This window comes from Mirounga angustirostris, unplaced genomic scaffold (assembly GCF_029215605.1).
Source record: "Mirounga angustirostris isolate CCGP_5_RB_7025 unplaced genomic scaffold, mMirAng1.0.hap1 SCAF_4, whole genome shotgun sequence".
Taxonomy (NCBI): Eukaryota; Metazoa; Chordata; class Mammalia; order Carnivora; family Phocidae; genus Mirounga; species Mirounga angustirostris.
In genome coordinates, this window is record NW_026991712.1 from 135,472,584 (window position 1) to 135,493,825 (window position 21,242).

The 21,242-nt window shown below is 41.0% G+C and overlaps 1 protein-coding gene across 1 annotated transcript in view; it reads right to left on the reverse strand.

Annotated features, from left to right (window-relative positions):
• Positions 1-21,242, reverse strand: part of IL12RB2 (interleukin 12 receptor subunit beta 2) — a 77,898-nt gene that overhangs the window by 31,898 nt on the left and 24,758 nt on the right. Inside the window, exon 8 of the mRNA XM_045897442.3 lies at positions 10,438-10,517. Coding sequence (XP_045753398.1) covers positions 10,438-10,517 — 80 coding nt within the window. The remainder of the gene's footprint in view (positions 1-10,437; positions 10,518-21,242) is intronic.

The following is a 21,242-nucleotide window of genomic DNA, read 5'->3' on the forward strand; positions in this document are numbered from 1 at the left end:
CAGAGATAGGACTATTATTTCACCCCCACACCATGCACCCTCTCCTTAAGGTACTGCTCAAGAGTTAACTGAGCTCACTAAGCTCCCCATTCTTGCCAGGAACCCAAGGGGCTTCAGTCTTACTCTGACAACTGAGGAACGAGAGCCCTAATTAAAAAACAAAAAACAAAAAACAAAAACACCTTGTAAATCAGTCCTTATTACTTTCCTCTCATTCTCCTTAATAGACACCTCAGTAATCCCTATCAGTCCTATGACAGAGCATTGGAAGAAGGGGAAATGTCAAGTCATCTTGGATCCAATGAACCTGCCTCGTGACAGCTGTGGAAATCTAGCTGATTTCCACACACCACACACTACAGTGATCTAGTAAGAGATGTGGATCTGAAAGATGAGTAAAGGTTCCTAGAGGGTAGTGAAGGGCCTGGACCCAAACCCTCGCATTTTCTCCTCCACATCTCATATTTTAGATTTGAAAATATCATTGAGAAGGTAAAGGTAGAATTAAGGTAGTTAGAGAAATAAATATGGTATCCCATGAGTTATGCTTGTATAAAATGTCAAGCTCAAGTTTTGGGATAAAGGCTAACATCTCTCAGGCAATTGGCCTCCTTCACCAATTTGAAAATGGGCCTAACTTGTCCAATATGGTCCATGGAACAAAAAACCCAATCAGCTAATAGGAAAGCAGGTATTTATCCAGCTGGATGTAGTTTCCTGAAGCAACTGAAAACAGTTTAATTTGGTTTTAAAAAAATAGCAACATAAAGTTTGCAAATAATGCATGTTAATCCATCACCTCTGAATTATATTGGCCCTGATGTAATGGAACATCATCACAGAACTACAGAACCAGGAAGGATTCTATAGCTTAACAATTAATTCAACATTTCATTTTATCAATAGGGAAATAAGTCCAGGACATGAAATGACTTGCTTAAGGCCACTCAAGGAACAGATGGAGGAGCTGAGAGTGGAACCCAGGGCTCCTGATTTTTAGGCTAGCGATCCCTCTACTCTGACGTGCTGCTCCTTACGTTGTCACCACAGAGCACTATGTTTCATATTTGGAATCCCCAGTCACCCTCCTGGCCCAAAGTTGAAAAGTAGCTTGTCTAATTGGGAGGTTGTGGTACATTCTGATGTGGAGCATCAACAGCAGACATCAGGTCAGCAATTTTGGGGAAAGTGGAGATCCAGAGTTCTTTTTTCCTGGAGTCAACAGGCCTTAGGTCACAAGGAGACTAGCTGTGAACCCAGAACTGCCACCTGAGGAGCCAGCTGGGTCTTTCCAGATGAACTTACTTTTACTCTAATGTTAATCTATTTGGGTGAGTGATCGGGAGAAGCTATCATTTATTGGGCCATACCATGAGTCAGAAGCCTTACATCTACTGTCACATTTAGTCCTCATATTTCCTTGTCCTGAGGTTAAGACTAAAGCAGTCGCCACAGAAAAGGTGAGATTTTAGTGCGCCCCCTGGTGGGCATGAGGGAGGAAAGAGATGTCCCAAATGTGTCTGGTGTCCCTCGTACTTCTTGTACCTTTATGGGCAGTGCTGAAAGGGGTGTCAAGCCAGTGTTCCTGTCACTGTCATCCTCTCCTACTGGTAACGGTGTGCTAAACAGGAAAAGCTGTCTTATGGCTTCCTTCAGTTTTCTTTCTGCTCTGTGTGTGAGAAATGATCTAAACTTAGTAAACTCAGCTTTTCTGACTTAGGTTTGTCTGAGAAGCAGAGTGAGCAGCTCCCTTATAAAATTATTATGAGAGTTCTGTTGGCTGAAAAGGCTTTCAGCATCAAAAATAACGTGATGAATATAGGACATGATAGGACAAAATCTGGTCCATGTCAAAATGCAAGGCCTCTGTGTTTTGTTTTTAAATGTTTTTAAGTAATCTCTACACCCAACATGGGGCTCAAACTCACAACCCTGAGATCAAGAATCGCATGCTCCACTGACTGAGCCAGGCTGGCACCCCTGTTTTGTTTTTAAGTATATGGGAGGAGGGGTATTTCTGTGAATTGATAAATCATTTCTTATTAGGACTTGAAGAAAAAAATTACTGTACTTGTCATAAAGTGATATTTTATTCTGAAATTCCCCTAATGCAAACAAACAAACAAACAAATACAAAAATCTGTCAGAGCTAAGCCTACATCAAAGAAGGGAGTCTGTAATCAAGACCTTTTAGAAATCTGGGGAATTCTAATACATCAGTTTTGTCTATGAAGACTTTTTGGGGGGTGAGGTTGGTTTTTCTTATTAAGACAGATTGTTCACTTCCCTGCTCCACCACACAGCAGCCATGTGACCTTGAGCAAATTATTTTACCTCTCTGAGGCTCAATTTACTTATCTATAAAATAAGGATAATTCTATGTACAGCTTAAGCTTACTGGAGGATGCAATGGGTTGAGGGAGGCAAACAGTTTCAAAGAGTGCTTGGCCCAGATGTCAGCCACCTGGTGAGTTCCCTGCTCTCACTCTAATATAAAAATCATCATAATTGGCACTTTTCCCATTGTAGTTATATGACTCTTCCACCAATCAATGGAAAGCCAGGCCATCTTGACTTGGCTCCCACCACAGCTCTCTATGAAAGTCTCACCAATGTCATACAGTTGATTACAAAGTACATATAATTTGTGGGTTTAAGCCCGGGTACCTTGATCTCAGGACTCATGACTGCTTTCAGCAACCCCAGTCCAAACTGAAGGAGCAACTCAAAAGACAACCTGATCTGGAAGTTTTAAAAAGTCACTGTATTGAGGTGATCTATCTGTGGATCTGTCTTCCCACTAGCCTATGAGCCCATCTTTGCGTCCTTGGCGTCCTGCACCATGTTTGCCTTCTAGTGACTTAGCAAACACTTTTCATGATTCTCTCATTGATCTTCACAACCACCTCATGTGGTATATACTACTACTATCTGCACTTGACTTGAAGGAAAGGAAGACACAGAGAGGATAAGCACCTTGCTGAAGAACACACAGACAGTAAGTGGTGAAGCCTCCACTTGAACCCAGGTAGCACAGCTCTACCTAGAGGATGAACTCTTAACTGCTGTCATGTTAGCACGATAGCCCCAGGTGTTTCGTTACCTTGAACTTATGAAATTGATACTAATACCTCATGCTAGTTACCCTGACATAGTGATTTCTACCTTATTTTGCAGCAAAAAAACAGCAAAATAATAGAAACTTTGTCAGAGCAAAACCTGAACTCCCCTTCCATCTCTGTTTTCCATCTTCTGTTAATTCTCTGGTACCCAGTTTCTTATCTTCGTCATTGACCACATTCTGTCATCCAACTGAAATTCCCTACATAACAGCTGCTAGTATGATATGTATGACTAGTAAGCAAGGCAAAACAACCTGTTCTTTCCAAAAATACCTTCAGAAATGCTGTGCCAGCCTGCTGGGAAAGGGAAGGAGACAGAGTTGAATATTACAACAAAACTATCAAAATCTTCCTATTTGCTGCTTTTGCATTTAAATATCGATTCTGAGATTGGATGCCTCCTCTAATTATATAAAGGCCTCAGGCTCCCGACAACCAATCTTCCCTGTGGATTTATGACAGACTTTCATTCTACATCAATATAAATCAGATTACAAGTAATACTTTCCTACATTTACTGGATTTCTTTCATATGAGGAGGCCAAAGAACACATCGCCTCCAGGCAATGTGATATGGATTGGAATATTCTTCATACAACACAGAGAGATACAGGGAGAAAGAGACAAAGGAAATGTAGCAACGAGGCTGCCTCCGGCCACAGCAGCGATTCTGAGGCTCCGCTGTGAGCTGGGGTATGGGGCTTGTTACTTTCTCTTTCTTCTCGCCTTCTGTGGTTTGAGGGTAGCTGTTTATCCAAATGAGTTACTTCATTTAGCAAGTGAGTAAAACCCACCAAATCTTTCCCCCACTTTTGGAACCGAGTTTGCCTAACTCTCTTCTCTACTGCTTGTGAAGGGCCCTGTTCATTACAGGACGGAGCCGCTGGCCGCACGCGGCCACGGAGCTCTTGAAGCATGACTGAGATATGCTGCTCTCTGGAGGGGGAGCTCTTAGCCACTGCACCCATGGGCACTTAGTAGGCACGCCAGTTTTCAAAGACTTAGTTGGATAAGGAGAATGTAAAATAGCTAATCAATAATTTTTAAATATGTTGAAGTGATAATATTCCATACGTACTTGGGCTAAGTAAAATATATTGTTAAAATTAATTCCACCTTGGGGCGCCTGGGTGGCTCAGTTGGTTGAGCAACTGCCTTCGGCTCAGGTCGTGGTCCTAGGGTCCTGGGGATCGAGCCCCGCATCAGGCTCCTTGCTCGGTGGGGAGCCTGCTTCTCCCTCTCCCACTCCCCCTGCTTGTGTTCCCTCTCTCGCTGTCTCTGTCAAATAAATAAATAAATAAAATCTTAAAAAAATAAAATTAATTCCACCTTTTAATTTTTTAAATGTGGCTACAAGAAAATTTTAAATGATACATGTGGCTCTCATTTGCAGCTTGCTTTATGTTTCTATGGGATGGTGCTTCGCTACAGTTATCCTGTGGGATGGTGCTTCGCTACAGTTATATTTCTATGGGATGGTCCTTCGCTACATATATTCCAATTCATATCACATTGCCTGGAGGGGATGTGTTCTTTGGCCCCTCATATGAAAGAAATCCAGTAAATGTAGGAAAGTATTACTTGTAATCTGATTTATATTGATGTAGAATGAAGGTCTGTCATAAATCCACAGGGGAGATTGGTTGTTGGGAGCCTGAGGCCTTTATATAATTAGAGGAGGCATCCTTTACATCCTACCAAATGTCCTCCCACCTTTATCCCAGCTAATGTGTTCTTCTGGGGTCAGTTCCAGTATTACCTTGCGAGAGGTCTTCAGCGACTCCTCACCCATTCCCCTGCTCTACTGGCTGACCCTGATCATCATCCCCCCAGCTGAATCTTTTTTTTTTTTTTTAAGATTTTATTTATCCATTCATGAGAGACAGAGAGATGCAGAGGCAGAGGGAGAAGCAGGCTCCCTGTGGAGCAGGGAGCCCGATGTGGGACTCGATCCCAGGACCCTGGGATCATGACCTGAGCCGAAGGCAGAGGCTTAACCGACTGAGCCACCAAGGTGTCCCTACCCCCAGCTGAATCTTGAACTCCTCCTTTACACCTGAGTGCTCTCATCATCCCCATTTCTGGCCTTCTGCTGGTCTGTGAGCTCAAGCACCTGAGGATGGCATTTGTCTTACTCACTTCCACATCACTGGCATGCAACATTGTCCAGTACTAAAGAGAGGCTTTCATATGTTTGTTTGAGTGAGTGAGTGGATGATAAATAAAGTGAAGTTGGCTTCATTTATAACCACATTTTTCTCTTCCAAATCCATGGCCTCAACCACAATTTCAGAAAGTTTATGACCTGCCATGATTAAGAAATTAACAGAAGAAACCGGAAAAGTTAATGTGGTTTAAACCCATTGTCATATCTTTTCATGTATTATCTATCTATCTACCTACCTACCTACCTGTCTATCTATCTACAAGGTGATTTTCTTTTTAAAGAATACATGTTGTGCTAACTGGAAGAAAGGTGTATTGGAATCATGGATTGAAATGCTTAAGCAAAGGAAACAATATAAAACTTGGGGAATCTGAGGGAGAGGAGTCCTGTGAAGGACTCTGACATGACACTGGGGCTATTTCTGACAGAGTAACACTTTCTACTTGTTTTTGCATTTATTGTTTTACCAATACCTAGGTATTTTTGTTTTATTTCATAGATTAAGTTGTACTTTCTGGCTTCAATACAGGAGAAATTCTTGCCTTAAAAATAGCTATGGCAAAAAAAAAAAAAAGTATAAGATCATTTTGAGGAAATAGAACATTCAGAAGAAACCCTTTAGGAGAAACCCAGAGTAAATAGGTAAGAACCAGAACAACAAAGCAAAGGTCTCCTTTACCCTCAACACACTCCCACACTCACATTCATATACACACACATCCACACTCATACCCCCACACACTCCCTCCACACACTCATACTCACTGCCGTAAGTCTGAATGTTTGTGTGTCCCCAAGGTTCACGTATATGTAGGAACCCTAATGCCCAGTGTGATGGTATTGGGAGGTAAGTCCTCTGGGAGGTGATCAGGTCATGAAGGTGGAGGCTTCGTGAATGGGATTAGTGCCCTTATTAAAGAGAACCCACAGGGGCACCTGGGTGGCTCAGTTGTTAAGCGTCTGCCCTCGGCTCAGGTCATGGTCCCAGGGTCCTGGGATCAAGCCCCGCATCTGGCTCCCTGTTTTGCGGGAAGCCTGCTTCTCCCTCTCCCACTCCCTCTGCTTGTGTTCCCTCTCCCGCTGTCTCTCTCTGTCAAATAAATAAATATTAAAAAAAAAGACAGAGAGAGAACCCACAGAGCTCACTAGCCTCTTCTTCTTCTTCTTCTTCTTCTTCTTCTTCTTCTTCTTCTTCCTCTTCTTCTTCTTCTTCTTCTTCTTCTTCTTCTTCTTCTTCTTCTTCTTCTTCTTTTCTTCTTCTTCTTCTTCTTCTTCTTCTTCTTCTTCTTCTTCTTCTTTTCTTCTTCTTCTTCTTCTTCTTCTTCTTCTTCTTCTTCTTCTTCTTCTTCTTCTTTTTTTTTTTTTAAGATTTTATTTATTTCAGAGAGAGAGAGCACAAGCATGAGCAGGGGTAAGGGCAGAGGGAGAAGCAGACTCCTTGCTCACTGAGCAGGGAGCCTGATGTGGGGCTCGATCCCAGGACCCTGGGATCATGACCTGAGCTGAAGGCAGACGCTTAACCCACTGAGCCACCCAGACACCCCTCACTAGCCCTTTCTGCCATGTGAGGATACAATGAGAAGTCTGCAACCCAGAAGAGGCCCCTCACCTGACCATAATGACACCTGATCTTGGACTTCCAGCCTTCATAATCATGAGGAATAGATTTCTGTTGTTTATAAGCCACCTAGTCTATGGTATTTTGTTATAACACCCACATGGACTAAGACACTCACCTACATGCATCCACACTGACACATACACTCATATATACATACCCACACTCACAACCCACATACATATAAAAAACTCACACCCATTCACACACACACATTCACACTTACCCTTTGCACTCACATACATCTACAACACACATACACACATATCACTCACTTAGATGAACACTCACACATACTCACACTCACCTATATTCATACTTCACGCCCTCACACACATGGGCTATACTCATTCAGCACCAAGCTCTCTTCTGATGTAAACATCCTACAAAAATGAAAGGTCATCTCACATTTCCCCAGTCGCAAGAGAAACATGTTCTTACTTTGTTCATAGACTAATGGGGTTTTACCTGGGGCTTCCTTTGGTGCTAAGACCCGAAATCCCCCTCTCCGCAGTGGCAGGGTGTCCCTCTCATTGGGTTTCCCAGTACCGATCAAAGTGAAAAAAAAAAAAAAAAAAAGCCACCACACATACGTCTTTGCTTCCTTTCCCCAGTGAGGTCTGATTTGGGCCCCACCACAAGGCACCTGATCTGGCTGCAGCGTTTCCTTCTAGTCTGTCATTTAGACAAGTCCCTATGTCATGGCACCATCCCATCAAATTCCCAAGCCTGCCTAAGAGGAGCATAAGGAATCCACAGTTGGATGAGCGGGACAGCAGGGGTTTTAGACAGAAGGGGCAGTGATTTCTGCCCAGGAAAGTCTCCCAGCAGCAAGCACCACAATACCTGAAAACCTCTTTGGAATCACTTCATCTCCCTAGACCTGTTTCTGTGTTTGTAACATGAGTGGTGGGACTGCACACTGCTTACATTCCCTCTGGGTTTCGGGCTCTGTAGTTCTGTGGTCCGAAGCAGGCCCGCTCATCTCAGTAACTCTGGTCAGTCTTTTACTCCCACTCCCAGGTAAGTGGCCTACTTGGGGCCCCTGAAGAAGCCCAGGATTTTGCAGAAAAGGACTTAATCCTGTAATGGTCCTGCAAAACTGAGGACTAGATCCAATATTCCTTAAGGAGCCTCTCAGACTGGATAGTCACTGAAGGTTTTGAAGGTGCCCTGTCTTGATCACCATCAGGTGTCAAGTTGTAGAAATTTCTAGTATTTACATTTTTGGCTTCTTATTCAAGCCAGTTCCAGTCCAGTACCCACAATTCTGGCTCCACAAAAGGGGAAAATTTTTTTAAAGTTTTATTTATTTATTTTAGAGAGAGTGAGAGGGAGAATGTGCACATGAGTTAAGGGAGGAGCAGAGGTAAAGGAGAGAGAGAATCCTCAAGCAGACTCCCCACTGAGCATGGAGCCCAACGCAGGGCTTGATCCCAGGACCTGAGCTGAAATCAAGAGTCAGCTGCTTAACAGAGCCACCCAGAACCCCCAAAAGGGAAAATTTTCTAACAATAAGAGATGCCCACCACAGCATGGACTGCTTAGAAAGTGGAATTCTACCTGTCCCAGATGGTCCCAACAGAGGTATCTATCTGTCCTGGCTGGAGTGGGAGCAATGTTTATGACAGCAAGGGTGGACTAGAAGAGAATTGAAGTCTTCTTGAATTCCAAGACCTCACTTTAGAATTTAGGCTTTTCAAGGATTAGGGACAAGATTAAAATGAGAAGCAGAGAAGAATTTGCATATGCACATTGGCTGAGCCTTACCTGTGGCTAAAGTATGTTTACTGGAACTAAAACAGTGTATCTTTTCAGATCACTGCTAAGGACATTTAGGGAGAAGGAATCTTTATGGAAGGAGGAATTTTGTTTTAACCAGTTGCTTACTTGTGAAAATGAAAACCAACAGCCAAGAACTAAGCTAGTTTCTTCTATAATATTCACAAATTATGGCTGCTCTAAATGTCTTGCATTGAGAATTGTCTTGCTCTTAAACATGGCTTTATTTTAAAATAAATTTTAAGCTGCAGTTTTAGTTTCAAAGTGAAGAGCTTGATTATGACTCACCAAGCTATTTATAGTAGTCTCATACCAGACATTTTGTGTGCGTGTGAGAGAGAAAGGAAAAGAGGGAGAAAGAGCTCATTTCTTGCCTGGCTCATTTCTTAAAACTGAAGAAGATTGCAATTATCAAAATCTATCATGCTAACCCCATCAGAGGACTTTATATTCATTTCTCTGACTATTCGGGGTTTCGTGCTCATTAGCTTCATAATTCCAAAACTGTTGATTTACCCTTAACTGGAAGAGGTGTAGTGAGAGGGATGCAGGCTTGGGGAAGTAAAGAGGAGTATAGCTCACCTGAAAACCTCTTTTGAGCATCCAATCAGGAGCTCAACTCAAATAGTATTTTCTTTTCATGAAGATGAGTCATGATGTAGCAGAAAGAGGTCTGGATGGGGTTTCGGTCTCAATTCTGCACTTAGTAGCTGGGTAACTGTAGGAAGAACATCCTCTCTCTCTCAGTTTTTCCATTTGTTAAGTGGGGATACCTGGTACCTGCCTCACAGGGTTTTTGAAGGATTACGTGAAATAACCGCCCTAGATTTCAGCACTTTGTGAAACTCTCACATCCTGTAATAACATTAGGCCTCCCTGTTTTCAGGAAGGTTGTTCAAATCACTACTGTTTTACTATGATTCCTGAGGAAGAGCTGCTTTCCGTTCCTGTTCACACTATTTTCTACTATTGCTTGAGTTTTTGAGGTAGAGCAGCCTTCTTTCCACCCTCTCTCTTTTTGGTGACCATAGAAAATATATTCCCAGGGGCGCCTGGTTGGCTCAGTTGGTTAAGCGACTGCCTTCGGCTCAGGTCATGATCCTGGAGTCCCGGGATCGAGTCCCGCATCGGGCTCCCTGCTCGGCAGGGAGTCTGCTTCTCCCTCTGACCCTCCTCCCTCTCATGTTCTCTGTCTCTCATTCTCTCTCTCTCAAATAAATAAATAAAATCTTTAAAAAAAAAAAAAAAAAGAAAATATATTCCTGAATACCCATATCCACACACTTCCCATCTTTAATTTCCCAAAAAAGTGCATAAGTAAGGTGACATGGTCACTGCTGGGGATGTTGTCTGTAGGGGAGATAGGGTGACTGGGAGGGGCAAGAGTCAGAAGAAATGCTGGAGTAGAGTCAGAGGATGGACATGCCTGGGCATGGGAAGGGATTCAAGAAGATGAGGAAACGATGCGGTGTGTGGAGGAGAGAACTCAGCCAGAGCTCTCACCCTTCTCTGGCAAAAGTTAATGACACTGAGTCAAGGGTCCTGATGATATTGTTGAGAAAATGAGCTCCAACTAAGTCTGAAGCCTCGTATAAAGCCATTACAGAAATAAAACTTATTTTTTGGCCTTAAACATTGTTCAAATATATAATTCTTTTTGTGTAACAATTATATCTCAACAAAAACAAAGACAAAAAACAATTAAATATATAATTCTCTTGAATTTTACATTGACACTGAAAACTTACCTTCCAGAAAAGAGAAATCTGTTGTCTACTGTAGTCAATGTGCTGTTTCATGTACCAGACATCCAATGTCCCTGTAGGTTCTGTTTTGAAGGGGAAAAAACATATTTTATATACACACACACACACACACACACACACACATACACATATCCACAGATACACAATATAAAATCTTTCAAAGGCAATTACTTATTTAATAAATAACTCGGGGAGAATAGGATTATAAGACATTCAATTTTCTTTGTGCCCCAGTATTGCTTTCCTTTTGTTAAACAATGAACATGTATATCATTGGCCATAGAAAACACAAGGTTACCTTAAAAACAAATTTTAAAAAATGGTGGTGAGGAAATTAGATTCCTATTTACTCTTAAAATATGTATTGATAAAATAACTCAAAGAAAGTATGTGTGGTTCTTTCTTTTTTGTTGGAATGCAAAAAGAATTCTAAGCAGAAAAATAAAACCATAAATCATAAGGAACATATTTTTTGATCCTGTAAAAATGTAAAATACAAATGATAAACTGTGTTCACTTCCATTCCTGATCTTACCATGTTGTGGCATAATTATTTGGTTTTATGATTATTAGGCAATGATCTACTTGAAAGGAAGGCCTATCTCATTCGTCTTAATATCCCTCATACCTATGCAATGCTTAGAATGTAATATGCTCCCAATAACTCTTTTTTTTAGGTGATGAATGAGCAAATGGACAATCCAGGCAATATTAGCTACCTGATGCTAAAACACAGGCTGAACTGATAGAAGGAATAACCACCAATCCATAAGATTATGGTCAAATATGACCTAATTTAATTTGAAAAAGTCAATCAAACAGATTAGAAAAGAAACTGAATAACAAACTCCTGTGTCTATAAGAGAGAGAGTGTGTGTGCACGCATGTGAGTGGGTGAAATAGTTTTATTTCTCCCATTATCAGATTTGTCTTGATTTATAGTCAGGGGTGGAATCCACAGAAGGAGCCCCAGAAAACAGTCGTCAGCTGCACCAGTCTAACTTGTTTAGCAATGACACTTAGACTGTATTGAGATGAAGCTACACAGGGGTTCCTTCTCGAGTGGCAAGTTCCATTTAACCAGATGGAAGTTTCCAGAACATTAAGTCCCACCAGGAAAACAGAGGACAAGCAGCCAGGGAGAGGAGAAGAGAAAGAGGGGAAAGTAGGGAGCACATGCACCTGCACATAATCTGGGCAGGTCCTGTGGGGGCCCCACTCACAGTTACCTCCCATGTCCTCCTCACCCCCATGATGTACACAGCTCTAGAACAGTGGTTAAAGTGTGAGCTCCAGAGCTAGACTACCTATGCGCAATTCCCAGCTCTGCGATCTTGAATGAATGTTAACCACGTCCTTAAGCCAGTTTCCTCATCTGTTGAATGAGTGTCGTAGTTCTATACGTCACATGGGGCTGTTGTGAGAATTAAATGAATAGAAGAATCCCGACCTGTGGTAAGCACTCAGTAAATTTAGCTGTTGCTGTTTTGGAAAATGAAGTGCTGAGAGCCAAAGGAGCTTGTTCAAGGTCCCAGAACTAGTAAGTGAGGCCAGGTTTTGGACACTGGTCTGTTTCATCACATAGCCCAAGCTTTTTGCTCTGCACCCTGCAGTTACCTGGCTCTGAGAAGGCTTACAATTTCTCTTCAATACTTCCACCCCTAATAGGTGCTCTTTCATGTTTTACTGTCTTCCTTTGTCACTTCCTTTTCCTGACTCTCTCACCCTCTTCCCTTTCTGTTTTTTTTCTAAATATTCACTTATTTTCTTCCCCTCACTTCCCACTAGTGGTAACTTCTACCCTTGCAATGAGGACCTAGAGATAAGAAATGCTTACCTAAGACATTCTGAAAATGCTCTCCATCCTTCAGGATTATGAACAGAGACCCAGAAATCAAGCCTAGGACTTTTTTTCTACTAGTCCAGATGCAAAAAGGAAAAAAGCACAGGCAACAGAAGGAAAGGGGACCTGACAGTTATCAACCACCTACTATGTTCCAGGAAATACTTGGACACTTTATATACTGTACATTATCTCATTTAATCCTCACACAATGCAGGGGGTGCATGCAGCTACACCTCTTTTAGAGCCGAGGACAAGGAGCCTTACAAAGGTTAAATGATCTACAGAACACTTGGGGCTGGTAAATGGCAAAGCCAGGAGCTGAGCCCAGGTTTCACTGTTTCCAAGGACGCTACTCTTCCATTACAGTTCACTACATTGAGCAAAGACGTGAGCAAACTAGGTAATCCAGACATTGACTACATAATCAGGATTTGGAAACTTGGGTGTGCTCAATGTCAAAGCCAGCTGACTCGTTAGTGCTAATGTCCCTAGTTAATTACATATTGGTAAGATATTTAAATGAACACTCATTGCCTCATTAAAGGTCTACAACCTACCAGATTACTACGGGGCTAAGAATTGAATTCTAGAATCACATTCTCTTCAAAGGAAAAATTGCAAGTGAAACTGAAATTTTAATGGTGCCCACCTGCTGTGTTAGCCTCTATGGGAGAGAAATCATTAGTTGAATCTGTGTGAGTTTCAAAGCGTAAAATTTCATGACCGGGGGTGTTAAACCACTGCTGCGTAAAGCAAATAAGAGTTGATATTAAAGAGAATCTCTGACATTCAACGGACGCAAAATCACTTGAAGTTCTAACCTCAGTGTTATCTAACAAAGGCAGATAAAACTATTATAGGCAGGCCAGAAAAGGAAAGTCAAAGGCCAATGTCCAAGTGATTACAAAACAAATGGGCACAAATTATTAAAAATACAAATATTGAGAAATGAAAGTTCTCCTGAGATGAAACTACCTCCTATATAATAAATGGGGAAACTACAGGGTTGCATAGAGTCACCAGCATGGAAAAAAAAAGCAAAGATCCTAAATTAAGCAGGAGATTGGCCTAAATGACCTTGAGGGTGCTTTCAACTCTAAAATCCCAAGATTCTGGGTTTCTACGAAAAAGTATGTGTGGCAAACAAATCAGAGTCAATCCTTGTGCTTCTGAGATGAGCATCCATATCTAAAGCTAAGGCAAGTGCAGGAACGTGGACAAGAGCAACTGAACTGCAGGTGGAAAGCAATCCCTCGACAGAGGTTTTCACACAGTGAGGAGGAGTATAAAAATTTCCAAGAACAGTGAAAATGGAGAATTTACCACAAAGAGAATATGGAAAAGACATTATCTTGGGAGAATTTAACACAAAGAGAATATGGAAAAGGCATTATCTTGGGAGGTTTCAGGTAGTGGACTAAATGCAGCACATGAGAAGTTTTTGGTCCAAGTCATGCTCCAGGCAGGGCAAGGCAGAGATAAGTTATTCGCTGCCCTGGTTCCTTGATGTGCACTTTTTGGGGATGACACATTTATCTAAGATCTAGTTTTAAACAATTAGATTCAAACAGATCTTACAAGTATCCACTTGATTAAACAAGTTTTACTTTCAGATGTTATCACCTGCTATGTCTGCACGGGAAGTCCTATACAGGCTCCCCCATTCCTCTTCCTTCTTGATTAATGATGTTTAACACTTGGTTCACTCTCTCTTTTCACCTGTCACCTCTTTTACTAGTTGTGAAGGGCCACCATTCACAGGTTGTTCCTTCCCAGTAGCTGGTGCCGTCATCCCTTCCACCTGCCCACTTCTAATGATATGTTTCTCCCAGCTGATGCTTTTGTTTCATACTTCACTGAGCAAAAGGAAGTAATCAGGCAGGGATTCCCTCATTTTTCCACCATGGAAACCTCCAAACTTCACCATCGATTCCCTGACATAGCACCCCTACTTCCATCAAAGTTCAACCCCTTAACCTGAGTGCTGGATCCCATCCTCTCTTGCTTTATCAAGGACCTCTCCCCCACTTCTCTTGTATCATTAATTTCTCCCTCTCTGCTGGAACTTATCATTTCCTTGAAAATACACTATATTTTCTCTGATCCTAAAAACAAAACCAGGCAAAGCATTTCCTGATACCTCATCCTGCTCCAGCTACTGCCCTGTATCTCTGCTCTCCTTTATAGAACTTCCTGAAGAGCTGTGAATTGTCATCTTTAGTCCCTCACCTCACACTCTCAACCTACAGCAACTGAGATTGTCTCCTCATCATTCTACTGACACTGCCTCTGGTTGGCAGTGAATCTGTGTTGCCAAATCTAATAGTCACTTCTTTGTTCTTATGTCATTGGACTTCTCAGCAGCATTTGACATAGTTGGGCACTTTCTTTTTTTTTTTCCTTAGAAACATAAACTTCCAACATTTTTTTAAAAGATTTATTTATTTGAGAGAGAGAGTGTGTGCCAGGGGAGGGACAGAGAGAGAGGTAGAGAGTCCCAAGCGGACTCTCCGCTGACTGCGGAGCATGATGCAGGGCTCAATCTCATGACCCTGAGACCATGACCATGAGATCATGACCTGAGCTGAAATCAAGCATTGGATGCTTAACTGAGCCACCCAGGCACCCCAAGCTTCTTTTAACATTTTTAACATCCGGATTACAAGTGAAGAGCTTGTTTCTTGATAGAAGCAGGGAGGTTTCATCCATACTAAACTAATGGAGGCATTGTGCCAGACTGCTGATGGGAAACAAAGCAAGTTGCATTACACTATATAATTTTGATTAAGCTCAGAAACAAGCAAAACTAATTATTGTTTAGAGATACATTTCTGAAGGCTATGAGAAAAGTACTGATAAATGTACAGGATAAGAGTTACCTCTGGGGAGGCATGACAGGGGTAAGAATATATTGGTAATTTTATAGTATTTAAGTTGAATGGTAGGTTAATAACTGTTCATTTTGTTGTTAACCTTTGTAAGGAGAAAGTAGATTAAACTAGGATAATCATGGTGGCAACAGAAGGAATGAACAGATTTTGAATGTTTACAAGAGTCAAGTGCTGATAAAGGAGAATTTTTTTTTTTTAAAGATTTTATTTATTTATTTGACAGAGAGAGACAGCGAGAGAAGGAACACAAGCAGGGGGAGTGGGAGAGGGAGAAGCAGGCTTCCTGCCGAGCAGGGAGCCCGATGCGGGGCTCAATCCCAGGACCCTGGGATCATGACCGGAGCCGAAGGCAGACGCTTAACGACTGAACCACCCAGGCGCCCCAAAGGAGAATTTTTTTAAAAGGAGAATTTAAGAATAATTTCTTGATTTTTGACTTCAGGAACTAGGAAGATGGTGGTGTTGTTTACTCAAAGAGAAAATATTAAAGCAAGTATTTTAGAAACATTTTGTTTTGAAGAAAAATGTTTTGTCTAGGCTATGTAGGGTTCAGAATGTCTATTGATGTCTAGGTGAGATATGGAATAGGCTATTAGAGCACAAATCTGAAGTTTCGGAGGCAGTCCAAGACTAAAACTATATACTATCTAACTATCTATCTATCTATCTATCTATCTATCTATCTATCTATCTACCTATCTAATCTTCTATCTATCATCTGTCTAGTTTTAGAGCCATGGGACTGGATAAAGTCACCTGGGAAAAGAAGGGAGCCATAGGGATTGATACTGAGAAGAGAAAAATGACCAGCAAGAGACCAAGAATAACTGGTCAATAAAGCAGAATAAAATCCAGGAAAATGAGATTTCACAGAATTCAAAAGAATCTAGTACTTCAAGGAGAAACTAGCTCCCTTCTCCTACTGCAATGACCTTGGAAGCCATATGTTTCAGGTGAGGGAAGGCCACAAGATTCCCTTGGAACTTGCATTTCTTCTTGGTGTCATATCCTCCAGGAATCTTTCCCTAATATTCCAAAATAGACTATATGCCCTTGAGTCTGAGGCTCTGACTAGTTATCACTGTATCCCAGCACCTGGCATAGTTCCTGATACACAAACATCGTCACAGATCATCCAGAGCAGCATATATTTTTCATTGGTTTCTGTTTGGAAGGCTACAGGGAAAGCATTTCTTCCTTTGGGATAATCACCACCTTATCAAATAATTGAGCCCAGACATTGATTTCTTCCAGGATAGGTGTTGGGTTTAGAGGGACCAAAAGAAGAAAGGAGGGCAGGGACTCTCATTAGATCCAAAACATAACATTTTCCTTCTAATGAAAATGTTTGCATGTAAGTCTCTTTCAAAAGCTAAGAACCTTTCATTCTCATTTTCTCAAGCCTTAGGCAGAAAGACACAAATATGATATATTCAAGTTTAGCTAGTTCAGGAGTCAGCAAATTATGGCCTGTGGGCCAAATCTGCTCCCTGTTTTGGTACAGCCTGTGGACTAACAATGGTTTTTACTTGTTTTGTTTTGTTTTGTTTTTACATTTTTAAATGGTTGCAAACAAATAGAAGAATAATTTTTTGTGACATATGATAATTATATAAAATTCAAATTTCAGTGTCCATAAATATTGGAACATAGCTTTGTCTACATATTTATATACTGTCAATGGCTGCTTACACACTGTAATGTCAAATTTTAGTACTTGTGACAGAGATATGGTCTGCAAAGCAGACAATATTTACTGTCTGGACATTTACAGAAAATGTTTGCTGACCCCTAAGCTAGACTGTTAATGTAGTGCTTGCTAACCAAAATAATAAAATAACCTCTAGTATTTAATTGGCCTTCTCAGAGCTAGGTAACTGAGGGGTGCAGAGCAAAGAGCTTGGGTTATGCAATGAACAGACCAGTGTTTGAAACCTGGCTTCTCTGTTTATTAGTTCTGGAACCTTGAACAAGCTCCTTTCTAAATGAAGAGAACAACAGCTAAATTTACTAAATGCTTACCAGGGGTCAGGGCTCTTCTCTTCATTTAAATTAACCCATCTTGGCAATATTTCAGAATTACAAATAAATGAACGAATTGCCTGGCGTCTCAACTTGAGAAGAGGTGGTTGCAACTGGTAACCCTACATTCTCTCCTCTGTGGGGGTCTCTCATCAATCACCCATCCCATCACCTATGCTGGGGGAGGGCTACTCCCTTACTGCTCTGGCATGAGTTTGAGCATGTAGCGTTTCCTTTATTAATTGTCCGTAGTAGACTATAAATTATAAAACATGTAAACAAGACTTTAGAAAATGGTGAATGAGCAGACAGAAACACCTAACTGATACTACAGCTCTAAGGAATGGCCTGTTCATCTTTATCTTGGAGTCTCCTCCTGGGTGTTCTGAGTGGTGAGGGAATCACCTTCCCCCAACACCTGAGTGTATTCTCAGGCATGTCTGGAGGCCGTGCAGCCCAAACTCACTACAGTCGAAATATGATTGCTCAGTTCCCAGTATCAGGCCTGCTTTTGATAGATACCGACTGAGGGACTGTCTTCCTCAACAGAGGAAAGCAAGTTCTTTCCTCCTACTCCTTACTTAGTGGCCACTTAAAAAGTGTTTTTCGGGCGCCTGGGTGGCTCAGTTGTTAAGCGTCTGCCTTCGGCTCAGGTCATGATCCCAGGGTCCTGGGATCGAGCCCACATCGGGCTCCCTGCTCGGCAGGAAGCCTGCTTCTCGCTCTCCCACTCCCCCTGCTTGTGTTCCTGCTCTCGCTATCTCTCTCTGTCAAATAAATAAATAAATCCTTAAAAAAAAAAAAGTGTTTTTCGTGGAGGACCATGTCAGGAGTTGAATTTAATGACATAGGAAAGGGCCATAATGGAGTAAATAAAGCCCTCATTGTCTGCTTACATGATCTAAATAACTGTGCCCAATCCATCAGAAGATAACATTGCTCTCAGTTTTGAGCAGCAAAGGCTGCAAAGAGCTCTCTTGTAAGGTCATTCACAGTTTTAAAAACTATAAAAAAAAAAAAAAGGAAGAAAAAAATTTTTAAAAAGCTTACTAGTAATTTTTTTAAATGCCAAGTTACATTTGAGTACACAGTCAAAGGTTGAAAAGGAAGAAGTGCTAAAAAAAATTCACACCTTTTAGGTGATATCAGTTGGTGTTTCATAAAGAAACTGATGACAGAAACAGTGGTAAGGGGTGAAAACCATGCGGCTCCGAGTAAGAGGGAAGAGATCTTGCATCAACCCACAGAAAGATCAAACACAGACAAGGGAAATGCAGACACTGAAAGAAAGCCAGCAGAGCTTGGTAAACATGGTATCTCAGAGGATGGGTTTCTTCACAAATGCCTGTGATTACTCTGAACAAGCCAGTTCTTTGGTTCAATTCATAACTGTCCACGAGTTCAGAACCATAACAAGCAGCTGTACTCATTGTTATGATAGTGGTTTATTTTAGGGGATATGGGAAATTCACTGTCCTACCTTGAAGTGTTTTTAATTCAATAGATAGACACTTAAAACAAAAAAAAAAAAACAAAAAAAACCCTTTTCACACGTCTCCAAAAAGGTAATTATTAAATGTCAGTAAGAATGACAAGAATTCACAAGCCCAGAGTTCCCCTGGTTTATAGTTAAGCCTAATGTGATAGAACTTAAAAGCTTCTCAGCCTTTTTACTACCTTGGCCTTGGACATAAAATATGGCCCATTTTCAAAAATTTTATCTGTAGGGCATATAAACAAAGTCTAATCCATGAGGTATTTAAAAAAATACATTACTTTGACTATGTGTAATAAAAGGATAAAAAGAGTAAGCTCTGGATTATAAAAATGACAAACATTTAAATGGAGAGCAAGTGTCTCAACATTAAGAGATTTGTATCATAAAATGAGAAGGAATAAATTATAATTTGTTGGGTGGATTTATGTTAAAATATTTTTAAAAAATACAGAAATGCAATTAATATAAGAAGAAAGGAAGAATACACAATTATTCTACAATTTATATATTAGGTATTTTATCTTATCAGTAGACCCTTTGGGTCCTTGAAAGTCACTGGGCTATCACTGATAAGTGTCATCAACTCTCAAAGGCCATTAGCAGCTCACAGAAAATGAATGTAACTTGTATCATGAGACTAACTTACAGGCACACATATCCATAAATTTTACAAATAAGCACTTAGGCTTTCTCAAATTAATACTTCAAAATCTCCACATAATAAAGTAATGAATTATATGATAATAATTTTTCTTCTGAACCGGATTTATAGATTGAGAGAAGTCATATAGTATGTCACTAAATGAGAGCCTTTAAAAACTTATATAAGGAACTTCTCAAACTCAACACTCAAAAAACAAATAGCCCAGTCAAAAAATGAGCAGAAGACATGAACAGACACTTATCCAAAGAAGACATACAAATGGCCAACAGACACATGAAAAAATGCTCAACATCACTAGCCATCAGGGAAATACAAATCAAAACTACAACGAGATACCACCTTACACCAATTAGAATGGAAAAAATTAACAAAACAGGAAACAACAAGTGTTGGCAAGGATGCGGAGAAAGGGGAGCCCTCTTACACTGTTGATGGGAATGCAAGCTGGTACAACCACTCTGGAAAAAAAAATATAGAGGTTCCTCAAGATGTTAAGAATAGAGCTACCCGGGGCGCCTGGGTGGCTCAATCCGTTAAGCGGCTGCTTTCGGCTCAGGTCATGATCCTGGGGTCTTGGGATCGAGCCCAACATCGGGCTCCCTGCTCAGCGGAGAGCCTGTTTCTCCCTCTCCATCTGCCTGTCACTCTGCCTACTTGTGCTCTCTCTCTGTCTCTCTCTCTGTTAAATAAATAAATAAAATCTTTAAAAAAAAAAAATAGAGCTACCCTACGACCCAGCAATTGCACTGCTAGGTATTTACCCCAAAGATACAGATGTAGTGAAAAGAAGGGGCACATGCACCCCAATGTTCACAGCAGCAATGTCCACAATAGCCAAACTGTGGAAGGAGCCGAGATGCCCTTCAACAGATGAATGGATAAAGAAGATGTGGTACATTTATACAATGGAATATTACTCAGCCATCAGAAAGGATGAATACCCACCATTTGCATCGACATGGATGGAACTGGAGGGGATTATGCTAAGTGAAGTAAGTCAAGCAGAGAAAGACAATTATCATATGGTTTCACTCATATGTGGAACATAAACAATAGCACAGAGGACCATAGGGGAAGGGAGGGAAATCTGTAGGGGGAGAAATCAGAGAGGGAGATGAACCATGAGAGACTATGGACCCTGGGAAACAAACTGAGGATTTCAGTGGGCAGGGGGTTGGGGGGTAAGGTAACAGGGTGATGGGTATTAAGGAGGGCACGTGTTGTGATGAGCACTGGGTGTTATGCATAACTGATGAATCGCTGAACATTACATCAAAAACTGATGATGTACTATACAGTGGCTAACTGAACATAATAAAAAAAAACAAAAAAACCTAATATTCAGATGGCTACTTCTGTGTATCCAAAGATTTGCTAATATTGACATAAAGCTCATACAGGTAATTTTGCTCCAATAAAATGTTTGATTACACCTTCGTAATTTGTCTTCCCTATAATTGCCAAAAAGAAAATTCCATCAGACTGAGAATTATATTGATATCCTTTCCATAGCTATGGGCAGTCTGGTGGCCCTCATTTGAGCAGTGAGTATCAAAGGCATGATGAAGGGCAGTGCCATAATATTTGGAGGAGAGAGGATTGCTGGATGTTAAACTTTATTTAAAATGTTATGTCTCCACGAACCATGAGAAACTATGAACTCTGAAACAAACTGAGGGTTTTAGAGGGGAGGGGGTGGGGGGATGGGTTAGCTGATGATGGGTATTAAGGAGGGCACGTATTGAATGGAGCACTGGGTGTTATACGCAAACAACGAATCATGGATCACTACATCAAAAACTAATGATGAAAAAAAAATGTTATGTCTCCAGAGTCTACCTTCTTTCAAGCTTTTAATTTTCATAG